General features: G+C 42.8%; 1 protein-coding gene across 5 annotated transcripts in view; it reads left to right on the top strand.

The window, feature by feature from the left end:
• The window catches only part of LOC139157630 (phosphofurin acidic cluster sorting protein 1-like), a 249,688-nt gene that overhangs the window by 158,170 nt on the left and 71,163 nt on the right, over positions 1-20,355 (top strand). For all 5 annotated transcript variants that reach the window (XR_011557518.1, XR_011557517.1, XM_070734609.1 and 2 more), the window contains exon 2: positions 270-357. Coding sequence is in view for 3 of the 5 variants with exons in the window: in XM_070734609.1 (XP_070590710.1) it covers positions 270-357 (88 nt within the window). In the remaining 2 variants the exon portion in view is untranslated. The remainder of the gene's footprint in view (positions 1-269; positions 358-20,355) is intronic.

Here is a 20,355-nt window from a genome sequence, read left to right as displayed (position 1 = left end):
CAGGGATTTCTCCTCTGTGTGCTTTGCAACTTCCTGTCATCGCATAATCTTCTTAATCCTGCTTTAGCTCTATTAATTTTCCTCCTTTCCTCTTTTTCTGATCCGCTTTCTCTCTGCTGCATGAATTCAGGAGTTCCTGAGCTAGGGGAACAACTCGGGCCCCGTCGTGGTCTGCGATATCCCAGGCTACCTCCGGAGCCTCTTGTATCATGCAGCAGGGGCCCTGGGATGGTGGTGCCTGAATGTATCCCATTCTCTCTGTCTTACAGGCTGTGCAGCCTTCGCCTGAAAAAGCTGACGGTGCTGCGGGAACTAGACAAGGAGCTTAGCTCTGTGCTCATTGCTGTGAAGATCCAGGTAAGCTGCTGATCTTCTGTACTGTATTCACCTGTCTTGGGGAGGGTCCATTGGGTCCTCCCCAGAGATGCTTTACTTCACTGTGTCATTGTTGTGGTCTCATCATAGACGTGTGTTTGCCTTTGCCACCAACTGTTGTTGCTTCTGGAGACAGGAACCACCTTTACTGTCTCTGCAAAGCTTCTTGCTCTTTAAAAGGCAGCCATTTGGTGTATAGAAATGTATATTGTTTTATATAATAGTAGTATTACACAGGAGTGGGACTACATTTATATACAGGAATGTTCGCATCAGATTATAAACTTGACAATAGTTTTACATAACTGGTAAACGTATGAAAAAAAGATCTTAGTGAAGGCCATGTGCTTTTGTTCTAAGTACGAACCTAGAAAAGGAGGAAGGTCCAAGGCCTTTTCCTTATTGAGTAATGAGCAACCATCCCTAGTAAAGATATGGTCTGGGACACATATTGTATTCGATCATGGGTTTTTTTAACCATGATTTACTGAAATAATCCTAATTAGTTGGATTATTTTTTTTTAAATAAAATTTTATTGATTTTTTTGAAAATTTTACAAAAATAAATAAATAAATAAAAATTAGTTGGATTCTAAGAGTATGCTTTGCCATTGTGTAGTTTGTTTAATTAGAGGCAGTCCGGTTTTCTTTTTCAGGCTCCTGACAAATAAGACTAATTATTAAATACAACAGAAATATAAACAGGCAGATCTGAGCAAGCTGTATCTGTTTATGAATTTAGACTAGGATTCTCCATTCTCACCTCCATTCTCAGATTAAACAAATACCAGCCCATCATAAATAATTTCAAGAAACAACTGACCAAACCATGACCTCAGAACACATAAAAATGCTGACTAGCATCAAGACTAAATCTCTAAGACAAGCTGAACAATAGAAATGATATAGACAATGCTAATCAGTTAGAATTCTTTGCAGCCTTAGAAGAAGCAACATTTAAAACCACAGAGCTTTCCAAGACCCAACAAAATATAAGGTGGGCAATCATGCCACAGACCAGAACAACATACCCTGTTTCCCCGAAAATAAGACAGCGTCTTATATTAATTTTTGCTCCCAAAGATGTGCTACGTCTTATTTTCAGGGGATGTCTTATTTATTTCAATGAAGAAGAATTCACAATTATTGCTGAACAAAAAAAAAGAACATTTATTATATACTGTACAGTAGTTGTCATCACAAACCACCATAACCAGACAAACTGCGAATCCTATCAAGAATTTCTTACTACTACCGTACCATTATTTCCATGTACAGTACTACAATTACGCTTTCTTCAAATATATGTTATATATGTTCCGTTCGGGAATGCTGCGAAACGATCATCTCCTATGTCTTACTTTCAGGGGATGCCTTTTTTAGGCAATTCTACGAAACCTCCCCTATGTCTTACTTTCGGGGTGACTTATTTTCGGGGAAACAGGGTAGAATAAGAAATCCTCAAAAACCTTGCTCTCAGCAGACAAAGCCCAAACTACAGCTGTCATGGACAGAACACAATACATTCAAAAAGCCAAAGAATGAAGGACAAAAGACCCTACATCCTAATAAATGCCAACCCAGTACAGAAACTAGACAATCTGACCAAGCGAACCCATAACTAACCTTGACAAGGTTCTTCACAAAAGAAGAATAGTGGCAAATGATAAGCAATGTTCCCATCTCACAGTGCTTTTGTGGACATTCCAAAATATACCAGGCTAATATACTTCTTCATCCAACTGTATTGTTACTAGAGACCCCAACATACAATACAGAAAAGCTTAGATAATTCACAGAGGGAAGCAAATATTCTATCATCTCTCCATTACAATGCCTCCAGCAAATCAGAGACTTAAAAATAGAAGATGAAATTATGTTTTTATTCATTGTCATAGCCCCTTTTACACCCAACTTGCAGAAGATCCATGGCAGCATATCCAACACACCCGACCTAATAAAATAAGACTAAATCATAAGACTAAGACTAAGAGTTAAAATCATAATATTCAGTATCATGGAACTTATCCACCTCTGCCACACCATGCACTTTCAATTTGAGTGACAAATATAGCACAAAAACAGATGGATACCCATGGGATTACCATTCTTAGAATTCATAGCAAAGACCATAATATAGTGGCTAGAAACTATAGCACTCTCATGCATAAGGCCAAAAGTATGGATCCAGTACATACATGATAAATTTGTCATAATAAAAAAGGAACAACTAGATACATGAGACAATCAACAGTATCTTCAAAGAAACCCAATTCACAAGGAAGAAGTAAACAGCACTCTATCTTTCCTGGATATCCTCATCAGCAGAGGAAGCAATGCAAATTAAAAACTCAAGTCTATCAAAATGTAACCCACCATAACCAAGATATCTTATTACCAAAGTTAAAAACACAACTTTCTGCAAGGTGTTGTTTAAAAACATTATTTAGATAGTAAAGTAACCTGGAATACTTGAAAAAGGAATTAGACCACCTATATAATATATTTCAGCAAAGTGGATAATCCATACCAGAGGTGGATTCCTACCAGTTCACACAGGTTCTATAGAACTGGTAGTAACTAGGTGGCCTGAGTCACTGGAATGACCCAGCGACCTAGGCCTGCCACGCCCTCAAGCCTGTTCTCTTGGTGGCGCCAGAGCTGCCATCATCTTGTTTTTTGCTTTGCATGCGCAGAAGGGTTTTTTAGTACTATTTAGGACTATTGTTAGCCTCTCTGAGTCAGTTTTGGAGTGAGCAGCATATAAATACAAACAATCAATCAAACAAACAAACACATACTGCATGCGCGAAGCGCCCACTCACCTGGGCATCGCGTCCCTGAGTGAACTGTCAGCAACAAAACCCAGAACCCACTCCTGACCCATACCATATCATTAAAAAAAATGTGTGACCACTCAATCCATACAGTAAAGTAACCTGGAATACTAGAAAAGGGAATTAGACCACCTATAAAATATATTTCAACAAAGTGGATAATCCATACCAGAGGTAGATTCCTACCGGTTCAGACCGGTTCTATAGATCACTCAATCCATACACGCACATACTTTGTATGCCATACTTCAAAAATATCTCAGAAATTACTAATAAGCTATTACAATCAGATGGCATCACTATAGCATGTAAATCTACGAAAACCCACCAAAACATCTTAAGTAAACTGAAAGACCCAGTAACTAAGAAGAAAATTAGAAACAGGGGTCATGTACCACATACAATGCAAAGTTATACAGCCAGAAGACCTGATTAAAACTCCTTAATCTCACAGCACTTGCACAGATTCAACCATAGTTTCAGCCATGAAACTGTGAGCATTGTAGATCAAGCAAAAGCCAAAAGGTGCTAGGAAAATATTGGATGATTGGCATTCAGACAAATCAGCCATCAATAGACAGATTGAGATGAACCACACTTATGCACTATTCAAAACAAACAAACAAAAGCTAAGAAGGAAATAAAAAAACCAGAACACATCCACCAGCCAGATAAGCAGGAATTAACACTAGAGAAACAATCAAGCAGGAAACAATACTCTAATCAAGGAACCATCAAGAAGAAAACCATGCCCCCACCAACACTGGCAAGCACGCTACTGTAGATAAACAGGGAGTAAATCCCACATCCACTAGCATTGATAATGTTCTCTAATTGAATCATGAAATGTCTGAAAGCAAATGACTAAGATCAGAAAGCACCAAGGACTCCACAGTTCAACCCTGATTTATAAATATTTCTTCCATTGGGATTGTCCATTCTGGAATGCAATCTACAGGTATTGTACAATTGAGCCCAGAATTTTTGTTAAGTGAGTTTTGTCTCATTTTATGACTTTTCGTGTCAAATGAATCACTGCAATTGTTAAATTAATAACAAGTTGTTAAGTGAATCCAATGTTTGCAAAACATGGACAGATGACCCCAGGATACTGCAACCATCATAAATATGGTAAATCACGTGACCATTAGGGATGCCACTATGATCATAAGTGTGAACTTTGAATCGTCACTAAATGAACTGTTGAAGATTACCTGTATAGTGTTTTCTTGTTGGACCGTAAGAATTGAGCTTTCTGATAACAACTTCAAAATACAATCACCATCTTTTGTACTTGCCTCAATAATATATAAGGAGACCATTACATTGTCAAGATTTTGTCCCATAAATTAAACTGCTGCTGATTTTAAATTTACCAATTATATGAAAACTTTTAAGAAATATTGTCAGGGGCATTGTCAGGATTCTTAAGAGGTTTTCTATATTGTTCTGTACTTTCTATAGAAAGTATCCAAATATGTTTTTTCCCCCTTTCCTTTGAGAATCATAACATTCTAAGTGCTTTGAAAAAACCCTTGCTGCCCATTAAAATAATGTATGAATGCAGTTGTGCCACTAACCACTCCATTGCTAGCAGTGCATTAGGAGTCTTTGATAGCTTAAGCACCACGGGGACAAGAAGAATACTATTTTAATATATACTTTTTTGTAAAAGGCTTTTAATTATAACATTTCTAAATATGACTATTAAAAAAATTGGAACTATTGCGTTTAAAATTTAATTGCATGAATGAGCAAACTTGGCTAAAAAGGCACGCACAATACAAAATAAACCATCTTTGGTTGCCATGTACCCTGTTTTTCCCACAATAAGGCATCCCTTGATAATAAACTCAATCGGGCTTTTGAATGCAGGGCAATAAGGCCAAGCGCTTATGTCAGTGTTCAAAAAAATATAAGACAGGGTCTTATTTTAGGGGAAACACGACAGCATATGAGAAAGAGAAACATTAGGACAGGGGACAGTAGGCACGCTGGTGTACTTATGCATGCCCCTTACTGACCTTTTAGGAATTGGGAGAGGTCAACAGTGGATGGTCTAAGGGTGAAGTTTTTGGGGTTAAGTGATGATACTACAGAGTCAGGTAGTGAGTTCCGTGCATTAACTACTCGGTTACTAAAGTCGTATTTCCTGCAGTCGAGTTTGGAGTGGTTTACTTTACGTTTGTATCTGTTGTGTGCTCGTGTGTTGTTGTGGTTGAAGCTGAAATAATTGTTGACAGGAAGGACGTTGTGGCAGATGATTTTATGGGCTATGCTTAGGTCATGGTAGTTCTAAGCTTTCTAAACCTAGGATTGTAAGTCTAGTTGCAGAGGGTATTCTGTGGTGAGTGGAGGAGTGGAGGGCTCTTCTAGTAATTTTCTAGAGTGTTTATATCTGAAATGCGGTGTGTGTTTATATGCTGTCAATACATGAATTGCAGGGTGGTTTGAAGCTCTTAACTCCTTTGTCTAAGAAGATGGCTCTTTGGCTACAATTTGTAGAAAATTAGTAGCAGGAGCATATCTTTGTCTAAAATTGAAGAGAGTCAAGAGTGAGGAGTGATGAATTTCATAAAGAGCCTTTCTAGTCCAATTATAATTTGGGCTGAGAATGGAAGAAAGAATTTACTGGTTCCCATGGATTATGATGTGTATACATGGAGAAAATGTCTTTAAAAATCTAAGTAATCTTTTTCTTTGGAAAACAGTTTTCCTTATACCAGATCAGGTATTTAAACCATTTGTTTCACGGTGGCTCCCTGGTGGAAAAAATATTCCCAAGTGAACCTAGAGAGGTGTTGCCCTTCCTGTGGCCCTGTTCAGCTGTTGGAAAAGCTGCTGCCAGCTCTAAAAGCAGTCTGGGGAAGAGGCAGAAAGCTTTGCATTCTCTCTGGGCAGCCATCAGGATTTAAATCCAGGATTAAGAATTGAAGCTTCTGTTTTTAAAGTTGCTTTTTAAAAGCATAACGGGGTGTTCTACACAGTGCAAGATAGACAACAGCAAGATGCACTGAACCCCTGGATTAAACCCATGTGGTTTCCCCTTCATGGGCAAATATGGTGCCATTCCCTGAAATTCTTTATTACAGTCTAGATCAGGGGTCTCAAAGTGGACTTTGAGGACTACATCAGCATGATAGTTCTCCTCTGCAAGCCGTCTGTGTGCGGAGACGGATGGGACTCCTCCTGCAGTACCCTGCTGGGCAAAACAAGGCACAGGGGGACATGTGTGTTCCCCCCGTGCCCCATTTTTCATTTGGATGGCGTCTTGCAACACCCTGCCTGCCAAAATGGAGCATGGGGGGCTGTGCACGCCCCGGACTCCTTTTTGGCTGCCAGAGGCCTCAAAGGCCAGTCTTTTGCTATTTCCAGGCTGGCTCCTTGGGCCAGATTTAAGCACCCTGTGGGCCGGATCTTGAGTTTGATATCAGTAGTATAGATTCTTGGAAGGCTTTACTTACAGGCAATGATCCTTCTAACTAGTGAACAGCGTGAGGCAATTTGGAACTGCCTGCTACCGCACGAATCCCAGCGACCGATAAGGTCCCACAGAGTTGGCCTTCTCCGGGTCCCGTCGACTAAACAATGTCGTTTGGCGGGACCCAGGGGAAGAGCCTTCTCTGTGGCGGCCCCGACCCTCTGGAACCAACTCCCCCCGGAGATTAGAACTGCCTCCACCCTCCTTGTCTTTCGTAAACTACTCAAGACTCACTTATACATGGGGGAGTTGAGAAACCTTTCCCCCAGGCTTTTTTTTATACTTTGTTTTATGTTTGGTATGAATGTGCTGTTTGGTTTTTTAAGTAATGATAGGGTTTTATATGTTTTTTAATATTAGATTTGTTCCACTACTATTTTGTTTTTATTACTGTTGTGAGCTGTCCCGAGTCTTTGGAGAGGGGCGGCATACAAATCTAATTAATAATAATAATAATAATAATAATAATAATAATAATAATAATAATAATAATTGGAAATTGCTGTGAGCCATTTTCTAGTCATGTGTGCAGGCGCACAGCCTCTGATGTTAGAAAATGGTGTGCACGCAGTTGGAAACTTCTGTGTGCCGTTCTCTTGTTATGCGCACAGCCGCACGGCTTAGAAGGAACATTGCTTACGGGTAGTCTTTGGCTTACAACCATTCATTAGTGACCTCTCAAGGTTACAACAGCACTGACATTTGACTGTTGTAGCACTCATGACCAACAGGAAATTGGCAACTGTCATATATTTATGATAGTTGCATTATCCCAGGGTCCTGTGATCATCATTTGTGATTTACCCAGTTGGCCTCCTGACAAGCTAAATCAATGGGGAACCCAGATTCCCTTATCGAATGTATGATTCACATAACAGGTGCAGTAAACTGCCTTGCTTAGCAATAGAAACATTAAGGAACGTGGTGGCTCATGTGGTTAGGATGCTGGATTGATAAGCAGCAAACTGGTATTTGAGACATTAGTGTGGCCATGGGACAAGGTGAGCTCCCATTCTTCCCTCCACCTGCTGCCAGGGACATGAAAGGAGCCCCCAGCTGGGCGTCCCCCAGGCAGCAGCGCTGTCACTGGCTAATCCTTTCAACCAGGAAGTGCCTTGGTGCTTCCTACAGGAGTTTGATGCAATGTGATGGAAATGTTGGGCTCAGCTGTGTTAAGATGAGGAGTATCTGTACTCTGATGGAAGGTGACTGTAAAGTGCAGCCTGATGAGTTACTCTTCTAAGGTCCATCTAAGTTACTCTTCTAAGATCAGTTCAGCTCTTGCTACTTGTCTGGGCAATAAGTCCTAGCATACATATTGCCTGGATATTAAACACGTACCTCGAAGGTGCTAAGTTGGGGAAGGCTGCTCTGCTTCCTTCCTGAAAGGTGTAAAATATCAAACACCAAATTTCTTTAACTTAAAATGGAGATCTTCTATCTGAGCTTTATCCTGAGCTTGGCATGCATTGGGTGGTGGTAGAATGGGAGCTAACAGAATCCAAAGATGAATCGGACTTGGGGTGAGGGTGGGAAGTATCTTTTCTCATTTTACATTACTTGACATTTCTTACTGTGGTGATACCTGTAGGACCTGCACTCTTTACAGTAAGTACCGTGTTTCCCCGATAGTAAGGCAGTGTCTTACTATCTTTTTACCCCCAAAAGCCCCACTGTGTCTTACTTTGGGGGTATGTCTTACATTGTCCCGGGCACCGGGGCCGGCTCGTCTTTGGGCGCGGGGAGCTGCCGGAAAGGAGGCGGGCGCCGACCTCGACATTCGGCGGGTTGCGGGGAGCATCCCCTCGCCGCTCCCGGCAATGTTTCTCGGCAGGGGAGGCCAACTCCGCGGCGACACGGACGCTCGGCTGGCTGGCTAAAGGCAGGTCAAGGGGTGGATGGGCAGTCAAAAAGGGTGAGCGGCCGCCGCTGTGCCCTCCTTCGCCCACCTCCTTTCCGGCAGCTCCCTGCGCGCCCCTCGCCTTCGCTCGCCACGGCGCCACCGCCTCTTCCCCTGCCGAGGCTCAGCTGCAAGCGGCCAGCGAGGCCGAGCGGCTCCGAGGCGAGCGGAAAGGAGGCGGGCGAAGGAGGGCGCAGCTCCGGCCGCTCCACTCGGAGCCGCTCGGCCTCGCTGGCCGCTTGCAGCTGAGCCTCGGCAGGGGAAGAGGCGGTGGCGCCGCGGCGAGCGAAGGCGAGGGGCGCGTAGGGAGCTGCCGGAAAGGAGGCTGGTGAAGGAGGGCGCAGCTCCGGCCGCTCGCCTCGGAGCCGCTCGGCCTCGCTGGCCGCTTGCAGCTGAGCCTCGGCAGGGGAAGCGGCCAGCGAGGCCGATCGGCTCCGAGGCGAGCGGCCGGAGCTGCGCCCTCCTTCACCAGCCTCCTTTCCGGCAGCTCCCTGCGCGCCCCTCGCCTTCGCTCGCCGCGGCGCCACCGCCTCTTCCCCTGCCGAGGCTCAGCTGTAAGCGGCCAGCGAGGCCGCTCGGCTCCGAGGCGAGCGGAAAGGAGGCGGGCGAAGGAGGGCGCAGCTCCGGCCGCTCCACTCGGAGCCGCTCGGCCTCGCTGGCCGCTTGCAGCTGAGCCTCAGCAGGGGAAGCGGCCAGCGAGGCCGATCGGCTCCGAGGCGAGCGGCCGGAGCTGCACCCTCCCTCACCAGCCTCCTTTCCGGCAGCTCCCTGCGCGCCCCTCGCCTTCGCTCGCCGCGGCGCCACCGCCTCTTCCCCTGCCGAGGCTCAGCTGTAAGCGGCCAGCGAGGCCGCTCGGCTCCGACGCGAGCGGAAAGGAGGCGGGCGAAGGAGGGCGCAGCTCCGGCCGCTCCACTCGGAGCCGATCGGCCTCGCTGGCCGCTTGCAGCTGAGCCTCGGCAGGGGAAGAGGCGGTGGCGCCGCGGCGAGCGAAGGCGAGGGGCGCGCGGGGAGCTTGGAAGCAATGTCATCGCCCCCCCCGCAATACCGTTTATCTACCGTGTTTCCCCGAAAGTAAGACATATGTCTTACTTTCGGGGTATGGCTTATATAAGCCGACCCCCCTGAAACCCCCCATATGTCTTACAATCGGGGGGGTCTTACTATCGGGGAAACACGGTAGCAAAATGTCTTTATCAGTTCCACAATAGGCTGCATTGTATTACAGGCACCATATTTCATAAGTGGTTTGAGCCAAGGTGAAGAGGTGAAATGCTACTGGTTCAGCCCAGTTTGACCATACTGGTAGCCAATGTTCCCTCTAATTTTCTTTATGTGTGGGCGGAAAAGATAAATAAATAAATAAACAAACAAACAAATAAGAAAAAAATTCCCTTCTTTTTTATTAAAAGAAATTAATAATAAAACAAAACCAAAATCTATTACTATTATTACTGTCTTCTCTTCTTTTTCCATCCCTGTCTCCTCCCCACTTGTGTGTGTGTGTGTGTGTGTGTGTGTGTGAACTCTTGAACCATTTCCAGTAACAGGTGAGCTATTGGAAATGGTTCAAGAGTTCACACACACACACACACACACACACACACGGCTGGGGTTTTTCTCTCTGTTATTATTTGGGTGCTTTTTACCATATGCTTTAAATCAAGAGTCATTTCTCTCTCTTTCTCTCGCCCCCTCTTGCTCTCTCTCTTTTTCTCACTTTCTCATTCACTCTCTATCTCTCTCCCCCTCTTGCTCTCTCTCTCTCTCTCTCTTTCTCTCTTGTTTTCTTTCTCTCTCTCTCTCTCTCTATTGCTTTCTTTCTCTCTATCTCTCTTGCTATCTTTCTGTTGTTCTCTCTCTTGCTATCTCTCTCCCCCCTTTCTCTCTCTCTTTCTCACTTACATTCTCTCTCCCTCTCTCTCTGTCAGCGAGGGGGCTGCGAGAGCGCTTTCTCCGAGCACTTCGGGAACGCCTGCCCTGCCTCTACTGCAGCCCCCTTGCTGAAAGTCCGGGACGAAAGCGCTCCCAGCGAAGGGGCTGCGAGAGGGGTGGGGCGGGCAATCCCGAAGCGCGCAGAGAAAACCTTCTCGCAGCCCCCTGGCTGGGAGTGCAGAAGTGGAGGAGGAGGAGGAGAAGCCGCAGCCACCACTGCGGGAGAAGTCGCACCCCAAGGCAGGAGGCGGCGGAGGAGGAGAGGGGGTGGATCGGGCAGGCGGAGGGCAGGGCCAAGAGGCCAGGGGTGCGAGGGGGCCAGAGGCACCGTGGAGAGGCAGGGGCAGCCACGGCTCCCTTTCCTTCTACTGCCGGCGCCTCGCCACCCCCGCACACACCCCCGCGTGCTGGCAGGGGGATGGGGAGCGTGCGCCCATGGGAAAGGATGCGCGGGGGGTATTTTGGGGGGCGCGTGCGCACGGGCGCAGCTTACAGGGAACGCTGCTGGTAGCGGCAGCTGCCCATGGTTCAGGGAATCGTTAGGCTGCCCATGGTTCAGGGAATCATTAGGATTGGCCACGCAAGTCTCCGCCCACCCGTTTTGATTTTTTTAACCCTCTGCATATGCGCAGCTTTTCCTCATGTCTTTTCACAGGCCATTATACCAAACCATTTGTAGGGGAGACGATGGGAGGCACAAGGGGAAGTTTGTGGTTATATCTGGTTCCACAACCATACTCATCCCATAACTGTAATAAAGTCTTAATATTGAGGTGGCAAAATGTTGGGAGGAGCTGTGCAATACACAATTGTGACCCTGTTTCCGGGTTACTTTCTGCATTTTTCAGGCAGCCTAAGTTGATGCGAAGAATGAGAAATGGTATTTAAACAATAGGAAGATTGCAGCTGCAAATATAATATTTTAGTTACGCAGAACAGCAGTGTTAAAATCAAAGAGCAGTCTATTATTTTCCACAACATTGAATTTTGAGATTTTAATTTCTGAAGTAATTGTTGTAGTTGCGCATTTCTTCTCTTCCATTAACCGAGAGTTTCCCCCAACCACCAATCCCATTAAAACAACTGAGGAAAAAGCCAGTGTGATATGTAGCCTTATATGGCTTGGATTCTCATCATTTCAAAGAAGCAATGGCTTTCTTGTGAAACTCGGAAGGATCTCGTTTCGTTTTCTTTTCACCCCTGGGGTCTAATTTTTCAGTAGTTAAAATCAGGTTTTTATGTGAGTTGCTTACAGCATTTTCATCCTAGAGTGCAACATTTTTTGTGCTTAATGCAGAAAATAAAGACATATACCTGGATGATTGTCTAGGTTTACTTAAGCTTAGAAGAGGGCAATTTTTGTGCCCTCTGGGCCTAGAAAATCAATTTTATCCAGATGTATCTGGACTCCAGAGATGAAAACATAACAAAATGAGAGCTTTCTGAGTTTCACAATTGATTTTCCAATGAAAGTAATTTAAAATCTATATGGAATTGTTTCTTAGTCTGGTCTATTTTATAGGATACATTAAGAAAAATGTTCTAATGGTTAGAACGGTGATGGCGAACCTTTTTTTCCTGGGTTAGAACCATTCAGCAACATTGCAGTTTGCTCAGGAATTGGTGTGATGGGGGTACAGTGATACCTCGTCTTACAAACGCCTCATCATACAAACTTTTCGAGATACAAACTCGGGGTTTAAGATTGTTTTGCCTCTTCTTACAAACTATTTTCACCTTACAAACCCACCGCCGCCACTGGGATGCCCCACCTCCAGACTTCCGTTGCCAGCGAAGCACCTGTTTTTGCATTGCTGGGATTCCCCTGACGCTCCCCTCCATGGGAAACCTCACTTCCGGACTTCCGTGTTTTTGTGATGCTGCAGGGGAATCACAGCAAGGGAATCACAGCAGCGCAAAAACGGGTGCTTCGCTAGCAACGGAAGTCCGGGGGTGGGGTTTCCCATGGAGGGGAGCCTCAGGGAAATCCTATCAGCGCAAAAACGGGCGCTTCGGCCGGCAAAAGGGGTGAATTTTGGGCTTGCACGCATTAATTTCACCTTAAGAACTTCATCCCGGAACCAATTAAGTTTGTAAGACAAGGTATCCCTGTACAGTAGTACCTCTAGATACGAGCTGCTCCACATGCGAGTATTTCAAGATACGAGCCATAAGGGGAGAGAAATTTCCTTTCCAGACCCGAGCTCAAATTCGGGATACGAGCTGAGCGTCCACTAGGTGGCGCAAGAATCCTTGATTTTGGTTATCTCGAAGGGGAAAAACAAAGTCTAAAGCCATTTGTTCCAGATATGAGTTGCTTGACATACAAGCTCCCTTTTGGAACCAATTATACTCGTATCTAGGGGTACTACTGTATTTGATAAGAGATTCCTGCAATGGGCAGAAAGTTGAACTAAATGATCTTCATGTACTCTTCCAATCCTTTCATTCTATGACTCTAAGAAAAAAGGTTAATAATTACAATCATTTGTTAAATGTATATGCCTCTCAATACCTAGCAAAAATAATTTAAATCCTAACAAGGCAGTGGTACTGTTGATAGGAGAAAAAAAGCTGAACTCTGAGACTGATGGGGAGTCTGTTGTGTATAGGGTTCATTCTTTGAGAAAGAAAATTGCATATTTTTTTTAACACTTAACGATCAGTAAACTTTAAGATGGTGGATGTGGTGAAGAACTCATTTGCACCACTATGGTTGGTGTCCCAAGTTCTGCAGTCTTTCCTAAGCAACAGTTAGCAAAGATTTAACAATGGTTCTCCACGCTTGGTTACAGCCCATCCCAACTGCTGCAATGCGCCTTATGTGTGATTGTGCTTGAAAAGTGTCCAGAAATTGTAATTGGCCAGGCTGCTGGCAGGTGCAAGGAGTACGAACCATTAAAGCCTATTTTGACAGCTCTGTGCGTACTGTCAGTTAGCTTTCAGTCACAGTTTTAAAAGCTGGTGGTGATCTAAACACCAAACAGCTTAAGATCACCTGTCTTGCTATGCATCTGTTTGGTTACTTGGATGGGCAGGGAAGGTGGTCTTAATTCAAAGAGGCCCAGTTGCCGGAAACTTGACTATGGAGCACAGTGGTACCTCCACTTACGAACTTAATTCATTCTGTGACCAGGTTCTTTAGAAAGGTTTGTAAGAAGAAGCAACTTTTCCCATAGGAATCAATGTAAAAGCAAATAATGCGTGCGATTGTGGAAACCACAGGAAGGGTGGAAGCCCTATTTCCTCCCAGGAGATTCCTAGAGAGGCCCCATGGAGGCTTCTCCCCGCCTTTTCCAGCCCTGTTTCCTCCCAGGAGATTCCTAGAGAGGCCCCATGGAGGTTTCTCCTTGCCTTTTCCAGACCTGTTTCCTTCCAGGAGATTCCTAGAGAAGTCCCATGGAGGCTTCTCTTCACCTTTTTCAGCCCTGTTTCCTCCCAGGAGATTCCTAGAGAGGCCCCATGGAGGCTTCTCCCCACCTTTTCCAGCCCTGTTTCCTCCCAGGAGATTCCTAGAGAGGCCCCACAGAGGCTTCTCCCCGCCTTTTCTGGTTACAGTTTCGGAGGCTCGGGTTTGTAAGTAGAAAATAGTTCTTGAGAAGAGGCAAAAAAATGTTGAACACCCGGTTCTTATCTAGAAAAGTTCGTAATTAGAAGCGTTTTTAGGTAGAGGTACCACTGTATATGAGAAAACACTGCCTTCTGTATAGCACCCAGCTGTGTTGTGTGCCCTAAGGATATACATTTAGCTCTGCCTTTCTCAGTAACAAGAAAATATTTCTTACACATTAATTATGAGCATTTTTTAAAATGTCAGTTTTTAAGTGGAATAAATCCATTATGTTTTATACACTTGTATTTTAAGCTTTTGAAATATTGAAATAAAGAGAAAGGCAGGGTATACATTCAATTAAAAAAAGAAAGGGAAGAAAGAATTCGGCTTTCTTGCAACGACGGGAAATAGCAAAAGAAGATAGCAGAAGCCAAGACTAGTAGTCCAGGCTCATTTACCGTTTCCACAGCAAACAGTGCTTCCTGACATGAATAATTATAGAGGCCTTAGAACAAAAACAATTGTTAATTCAATTTGTGGGAGATTATTTAGGTGTTATAACCAGCTGTTAAAAGGATGAGATAATAACACCTAGGAAATAAAGAGGGACTTTAAAAAGGAGAGGGGGGCAGGAAATTAACAAGAGCTACTATGCTCAAAACGTGTATCTAGTTCATGTTTAGAAACCTGACATTTCCCGTGTTATGTAACAGGACTCATGCAGAAACACTGATGTTCCAAATGCCGATTCACCCAGTCAGATCAGATATGTAACACCGCAAGACCTCGTGGATATGTTTCTTGCAAGCCACCATGTATCTATCATAGCTCTGAAAATAACCTAAAATATTTCTGTAACATCTGTGGTGGTTTATAGTGAGGTTTTTAGGTTTATGGCAAATCTGTCTTTTACCTCTAAAAGCTTTTTTTTTTAAATCACTCCTGAGAAGCATTGGCTTTGATTCTAACATTATTAGAATTATGTTGCGAATGCTATAAATACATTGCTTTTGATTTTTATTTGAAACATGTTTTAAGCTATAGATGTGCAAATTTGACTTCTGATCGGATCATTGTTTGTAGTTAGATCTGTATGGTTTAATATGTATGTGTCATACTGAAAGGCAGTTATTATTATTATTATTATTATTATTATTATTATTATTAATTAGATTTATATGCCGCCCCTCTCCGGAGACTCGGAGCGGCTCACAACAACATAACACAGTACAAATCCAACTGTTTAAAAAACAGTTTAAAAACCTTAATATAAAAACAGTCATACATCCCAGACAAACCATGCATAAAACGGAACTGACTGGGGGAATCAATTTCCCCATGCCTGATGACAGAGGTGGGTTTTAAGGAGTTTGCGAAAGGCAAGGAGGGTGGGGGCAGTCCTGATCTCCGGGGGGGGAGTTGATTCCAGAGGGTCGGGGCCACCAAAGAGAAGGCTTTCCCCCTGGGTCCTGCCAGATGACATTGTTTCATCGATGGGACCTGGAGAAGGCCAACTTTGTGGGACCTAACCGGTTGCTGGGATTCGTGCAACAGTTAAGGCATCAGGCTAGAAATCAGGAGAACATGATTTCTATTTACTCCTGCCTTAGCTAGCTGGGTGATCTTGAGCCAGTTACTTTCTTTCAGTTCTAAGAAGGAGGCAATGGTAGACTAGCCCTGAAAAACTTGCCACGAAAACTTCAAGGGCTTCTCCAGGCAGTTTGCAAGAACGAATTGGACACGATTAAATGAAAAGGGAAAAAAGTTATATTAAAAAGCATTTGTGTATGAAAAACCAAGAAACTGCCACAGATGAAAGCTAGGTTGGCAGTTCGTTCACTCCTTTTCCTAACAGAAATCTCAACAGAATTGTAATCTTCATGGGAAAAAATGTTTTTTTGCTGAATTGTCACATGTTTTTTTGCTGAATTTGAAAATTAAGGGAGACTAGGATAGATCTATTTCGGCCTTATTTTGGCATTATCAGCTAGCCATACCCACTGGGACTTGAACCTGCAACCTTTGCCTTGTAAGGCAGAGAATTACCCTCTAGGCTACAATATCCAATCCCTTCAGCTCTGCACCAGGGAAGGGTTACATATTTTTGTGTTGAATATATATATATCTATTTTTCTCCACCTTAAAATAAAACATGTGAATAAAAACACAATACCAATGCCTAACCATATACATATACAGTGTTCCCTCGATTTTCACGGGGGATGCGTTCCGAGACCGCCCGCGAAAGTTGAATTTCCGCGAAGTAGAGATGCGGAAGTAAATACACTATTTTTGGCTATGAACAGTATCCCAAGCCTTCCCTTAACACTTTACACCCCAAAATTACAATTCCCCATTCTCTTAGCAACCATTTAGATTATTACTCACCATGTTTATTTATTAAAGTTTATTTTAAAAAATGTCTTTTAAAGGCAGACAAAAGTTTGGCAATGACATATGACGTCATCGGGCGGGAAAAACGGTGGTATAAGGGAAAAAACTGTGAAGTATTTTTTAATTAATATTTTTGAAAAACCGTAGTATACACGTTCCGCGAAGTTCGAACCCGCGAAAATTGATGGAACGCTGTACAACATTTTCATATAATTTATATACTTAATGGAGCTCCTTTGCTTTCTATTTTCATTTCAACTCCCATGACTTCGTCCCTCTAATGTTTAATCTAATTGACAAGTAAAAATATTGAAACAACCAAAAAAAGAACAAATGCATCTTCTCCTGTAAACACACTAAATATTTTGGCAAGGTATTAATGTCAACCTTTCTATTGATGTTTGGCAAGGCCAAATTAATGGTTATATACAGTACTTATGCATTTACAGACTGGTGTTTTTCAATGATTAGATGTGACTTTACTATTATTAATGGAAGCTCCCCAAATAATGCTCTTCATACAGTTACTGGTTGTCATATTTCAGTTTTTCCCCTTTCTCTTCCAATGTTGCTGAAGTCGGTTACAAAGTGATGCTTCAGTTATGTTGCATTTTTCTGGTCTCTTTTATTTTTCTTGCCGAGGATCTGCTGTTTTTGCTGCCAAAGCTGATTCGCTGACAGTGCTGCTCCCTGGAATTGTAGGGGAGCACTTAGGAATGGCCCAAGATGACTTTTAGACAGCTATGGACCCACCTGGGAAGGAAGGAGGGTTGAAGATTCCACTTCCCTCTGAGAGCAGTCAAAAAGTCATTGAGCAAATCCATCGTCCTGTCAGCAATTTTGTTTTCTAAGCAACCCTGGATTTTAACTTTCAGTTTTGAATTTATTGTTTTACTCTGCTTTTTAGCTTTAAAAGTTGAGCAGCTAATTGAATGCTAATTTATTTCAATCCTCTGTTGGACTCTAGATGGTTTTTCTTTTCCTTTGATTTATGTACGGTAGTTGTTTTGAATAATCCTTCTTCTAACATTTAATCTTTTTGCATGTTGAAGTGCTTTCATTTAATTTATATCAATAATAATTAATAATAATTGTTGTGGTTAGCTCTGGCCCAGCTCCTGCCCCAAGGACTGTGGATGTGGGGGAGACCTCCACATGCTGCAGGTCTGTTTTGCCCCCGGTGGAATCTGCTGATGAAGGCTCCTCTGACCAAGAAGACATGAGTGACAGGGAGGAGGAGAGTGGGGCAGACAGCTCAGAAGGAGATCAATTATCTAGCTCCTCCTTGGATTCAGAGCAAGAGTTAATGATACAGCCACGCATGCGGAGAGCGATGCATAGGCAACAACAACTGAGAGATTATTATCAAAGAAAATGAGGCCACCTGTGGTTGGGTGGGGCTGTGGTGATTAGTAAGACTGCTATAAATAGCAGCCTGTGGGTTTGGCCATTGTGGAGGATTATCTGATCATTGTATTTCGTGACTGCTTTACTGACTTTGACCTTTTGTGTGCTGATTTTCCCCCGCTTTGAAACTAAACCAGAGCAAAGTGTGTTTCACTTTGTGAAAGAAGAAGGACTGTAAATTGCCTCACAGCTGCAAGCTAAGTACTGTATTACAGTACTGACTTGTACAAATTACCAGTTTGTTTGGAGACGAGTGCTCTTTGCTATACCAAAAGAGGGCTTAGGTTAAGTGAATTTTCCTTATAAAGAACATTGTTTTGAATTTTCAAACGTGTGTGTGTCTGAAATTTGTACCTGTGAATTTTTGGGAGGACTCTACCAGAGAGCCTGACAGAACAAATAATAATAATGATAATGATGACAATGATAATAATGATAATGATGACAATGATCATGATAATAATAATAATAATGATAATAATAATAATAATAATAATAATAATAATAATAATAATAATACACAGCAAACGAGATCACTATGCTGGATTTCATATTTTATCACCAGTCGGGTACTTCCCAAGCACCTAGGACTGTGTGATGTACTGTAATGGCAAATTATATATGCCAATCCCAGTAAAGCGGCCTTTATTATTATTATTATTGTTGTTGCTGCTGCTGCTGTTGTTGTCCTCTCACTACAGAATTTGTGTACTTTTTTATATTTGCAAAATATTTGTTTCTTTTGTTTATTTCTTTTGTGTTTTTATTTGTATCGAAGTGTCTTAAAAATATCTTTCCTTTTTCTTCAGTATTCTACCCTGTTTCCCCGAAAATAAGACATACCCCGAAAGTAAGGCATGTCAGAGGTTTTGCAGAATTTGCTAATATAAGACACCCCCCGAAAATAAGGCATAGTCAAGTTTACATACGGTACGGTGGAAAAACATATGGTACCATTCAAAGCTGTTCATAGCGGTACCATAATAATGTGGCATCCCATGCTGGCCCCTTCCATCGCTTTGTACGATCCAGTATAGCAGACACAGTCTGCTGCTGTCTCACTGCCATTACAGTCTCCACTACAGTGCATAGACTGTAGCTCCTCTGGTGGCCGGAAGCTGCAATAGCGGGAGTATACTGTTGTACCATATAAGTGCCATTGTTTGTGTATGTGGGTGCCCTACTGACAGGTACCGTACCGTAATCAGTGTACCGTACAGTACACTTTCTTTGGGGGTGTCAGCTTTTCTGCCTGTGAATTTGTCTTATTTGAGAAATATAAGGCACCCCCCGAAAATAAGACGTAGCACAACTTTTGGAGCAAAAATTAATATAAGACAGTGTCTTATTTTCGGGGAAACACGGTATGTTCCCTGATCAAGTTTCACAGAGTAACAATGTATCAGGCCACAGACTAGCAAAGGTGGTTTAAATCCATGAAAATACTTTTTGATAACATGCAACTTTTAGCTGAAATGTTTTTTTTTAATGTTTATGGAATTATAATGGCCATGGAAAATATGCAGAGGCATGTAGTTTCGCATAACTTAGATTCACAAAAGGACTCTGATATGAAAGTTGCAGACCAAAAAGATAGCCAAAGAACTAGCTGGGCTGATCTTATGCATCTCTTTGAAGTTCAAGCCTACATTTCTTTACAATACTAGAAGTCTGATTGAATGGGGAAGTGAGAAATTTTTTCTTTCCTAAGAGAGCCCATATAGAATCACTTTATATGGCTTTTGTTGGAAGATTGAGACACCATGGAGACTGAATTAATTATATTTAAAATAGCCAAAGGTGGTATTAGGAGATGGTATTAATAACACGGATATTTGATTATTTTTAACTTTTAGAGTGATTTAGGGTAGATAAGTGGTGAATGGCAAATTTTCTATGAGTGGATTATTTATTTATTATTTGTTTGTTTGTTTGTTTGTTTAGTTAGTTAGTTAGTTAGTTAGTTAGTTAGTTAGTATGCCGCCCCTCTCCGTAGACTCGGGGCGGCTCACAGCAGTGATAGAAACAATGTACAATACAAATCTAATAATACGAAGTTAAAAACCCATAATTTAAAAAACATGCACACAACACACCATACATAAATTATATAGGCCTGGGGAAGATATTTCAATTCCCCCATGCCTGACGGCAGAGGTGGGTTTTGAGAAGTTTACGAAAGGCAAGGAGGGTGGGGGCAATTCTGATCTCTGGGGGGAGATGGTTCCAGAGGGCCGGGGCTGCCACAGAGAAGGCTCTTCCCCTGGGTCCCACCAAATGACATTGTTTAGTCGACGGGACCCGGAGAATTAAAAAAAATTAAAAAATAGGGGGGGGAAAGAAGGTTGCATTTTTCTTTTTAAGAACAAGTCCTTCATTACTGAAAACCAACACATGAAATGTCTATTTTTGCATAGTTGTCTGAGGAATGGACAAGCTAGTAAAATATTTATTGGAATTATGATGGTTCAATCTT

This window comes from Erythrolamprus reginae, chromosome 1, assembly GCF_031021105.1.
Source record: "Erythrolamprus reginae isolate rEryReg1 chromosome 1, rEryReg1.hap1, whole genome shotgun sequence".
NCBI classification, from domain to species: domain Eukaryota; kingdom Metazoa; phylum Chordata; class Lepidosauria; order Squamata; family Dipsadidae; genus Erythrolamprus; species Erythrolamprus reginae.
The sequence above is the reverse complement of the archived record's forward strand: the minus strand, read 5'-3'. Positions and strand labels throughout refer to the sequence as shown.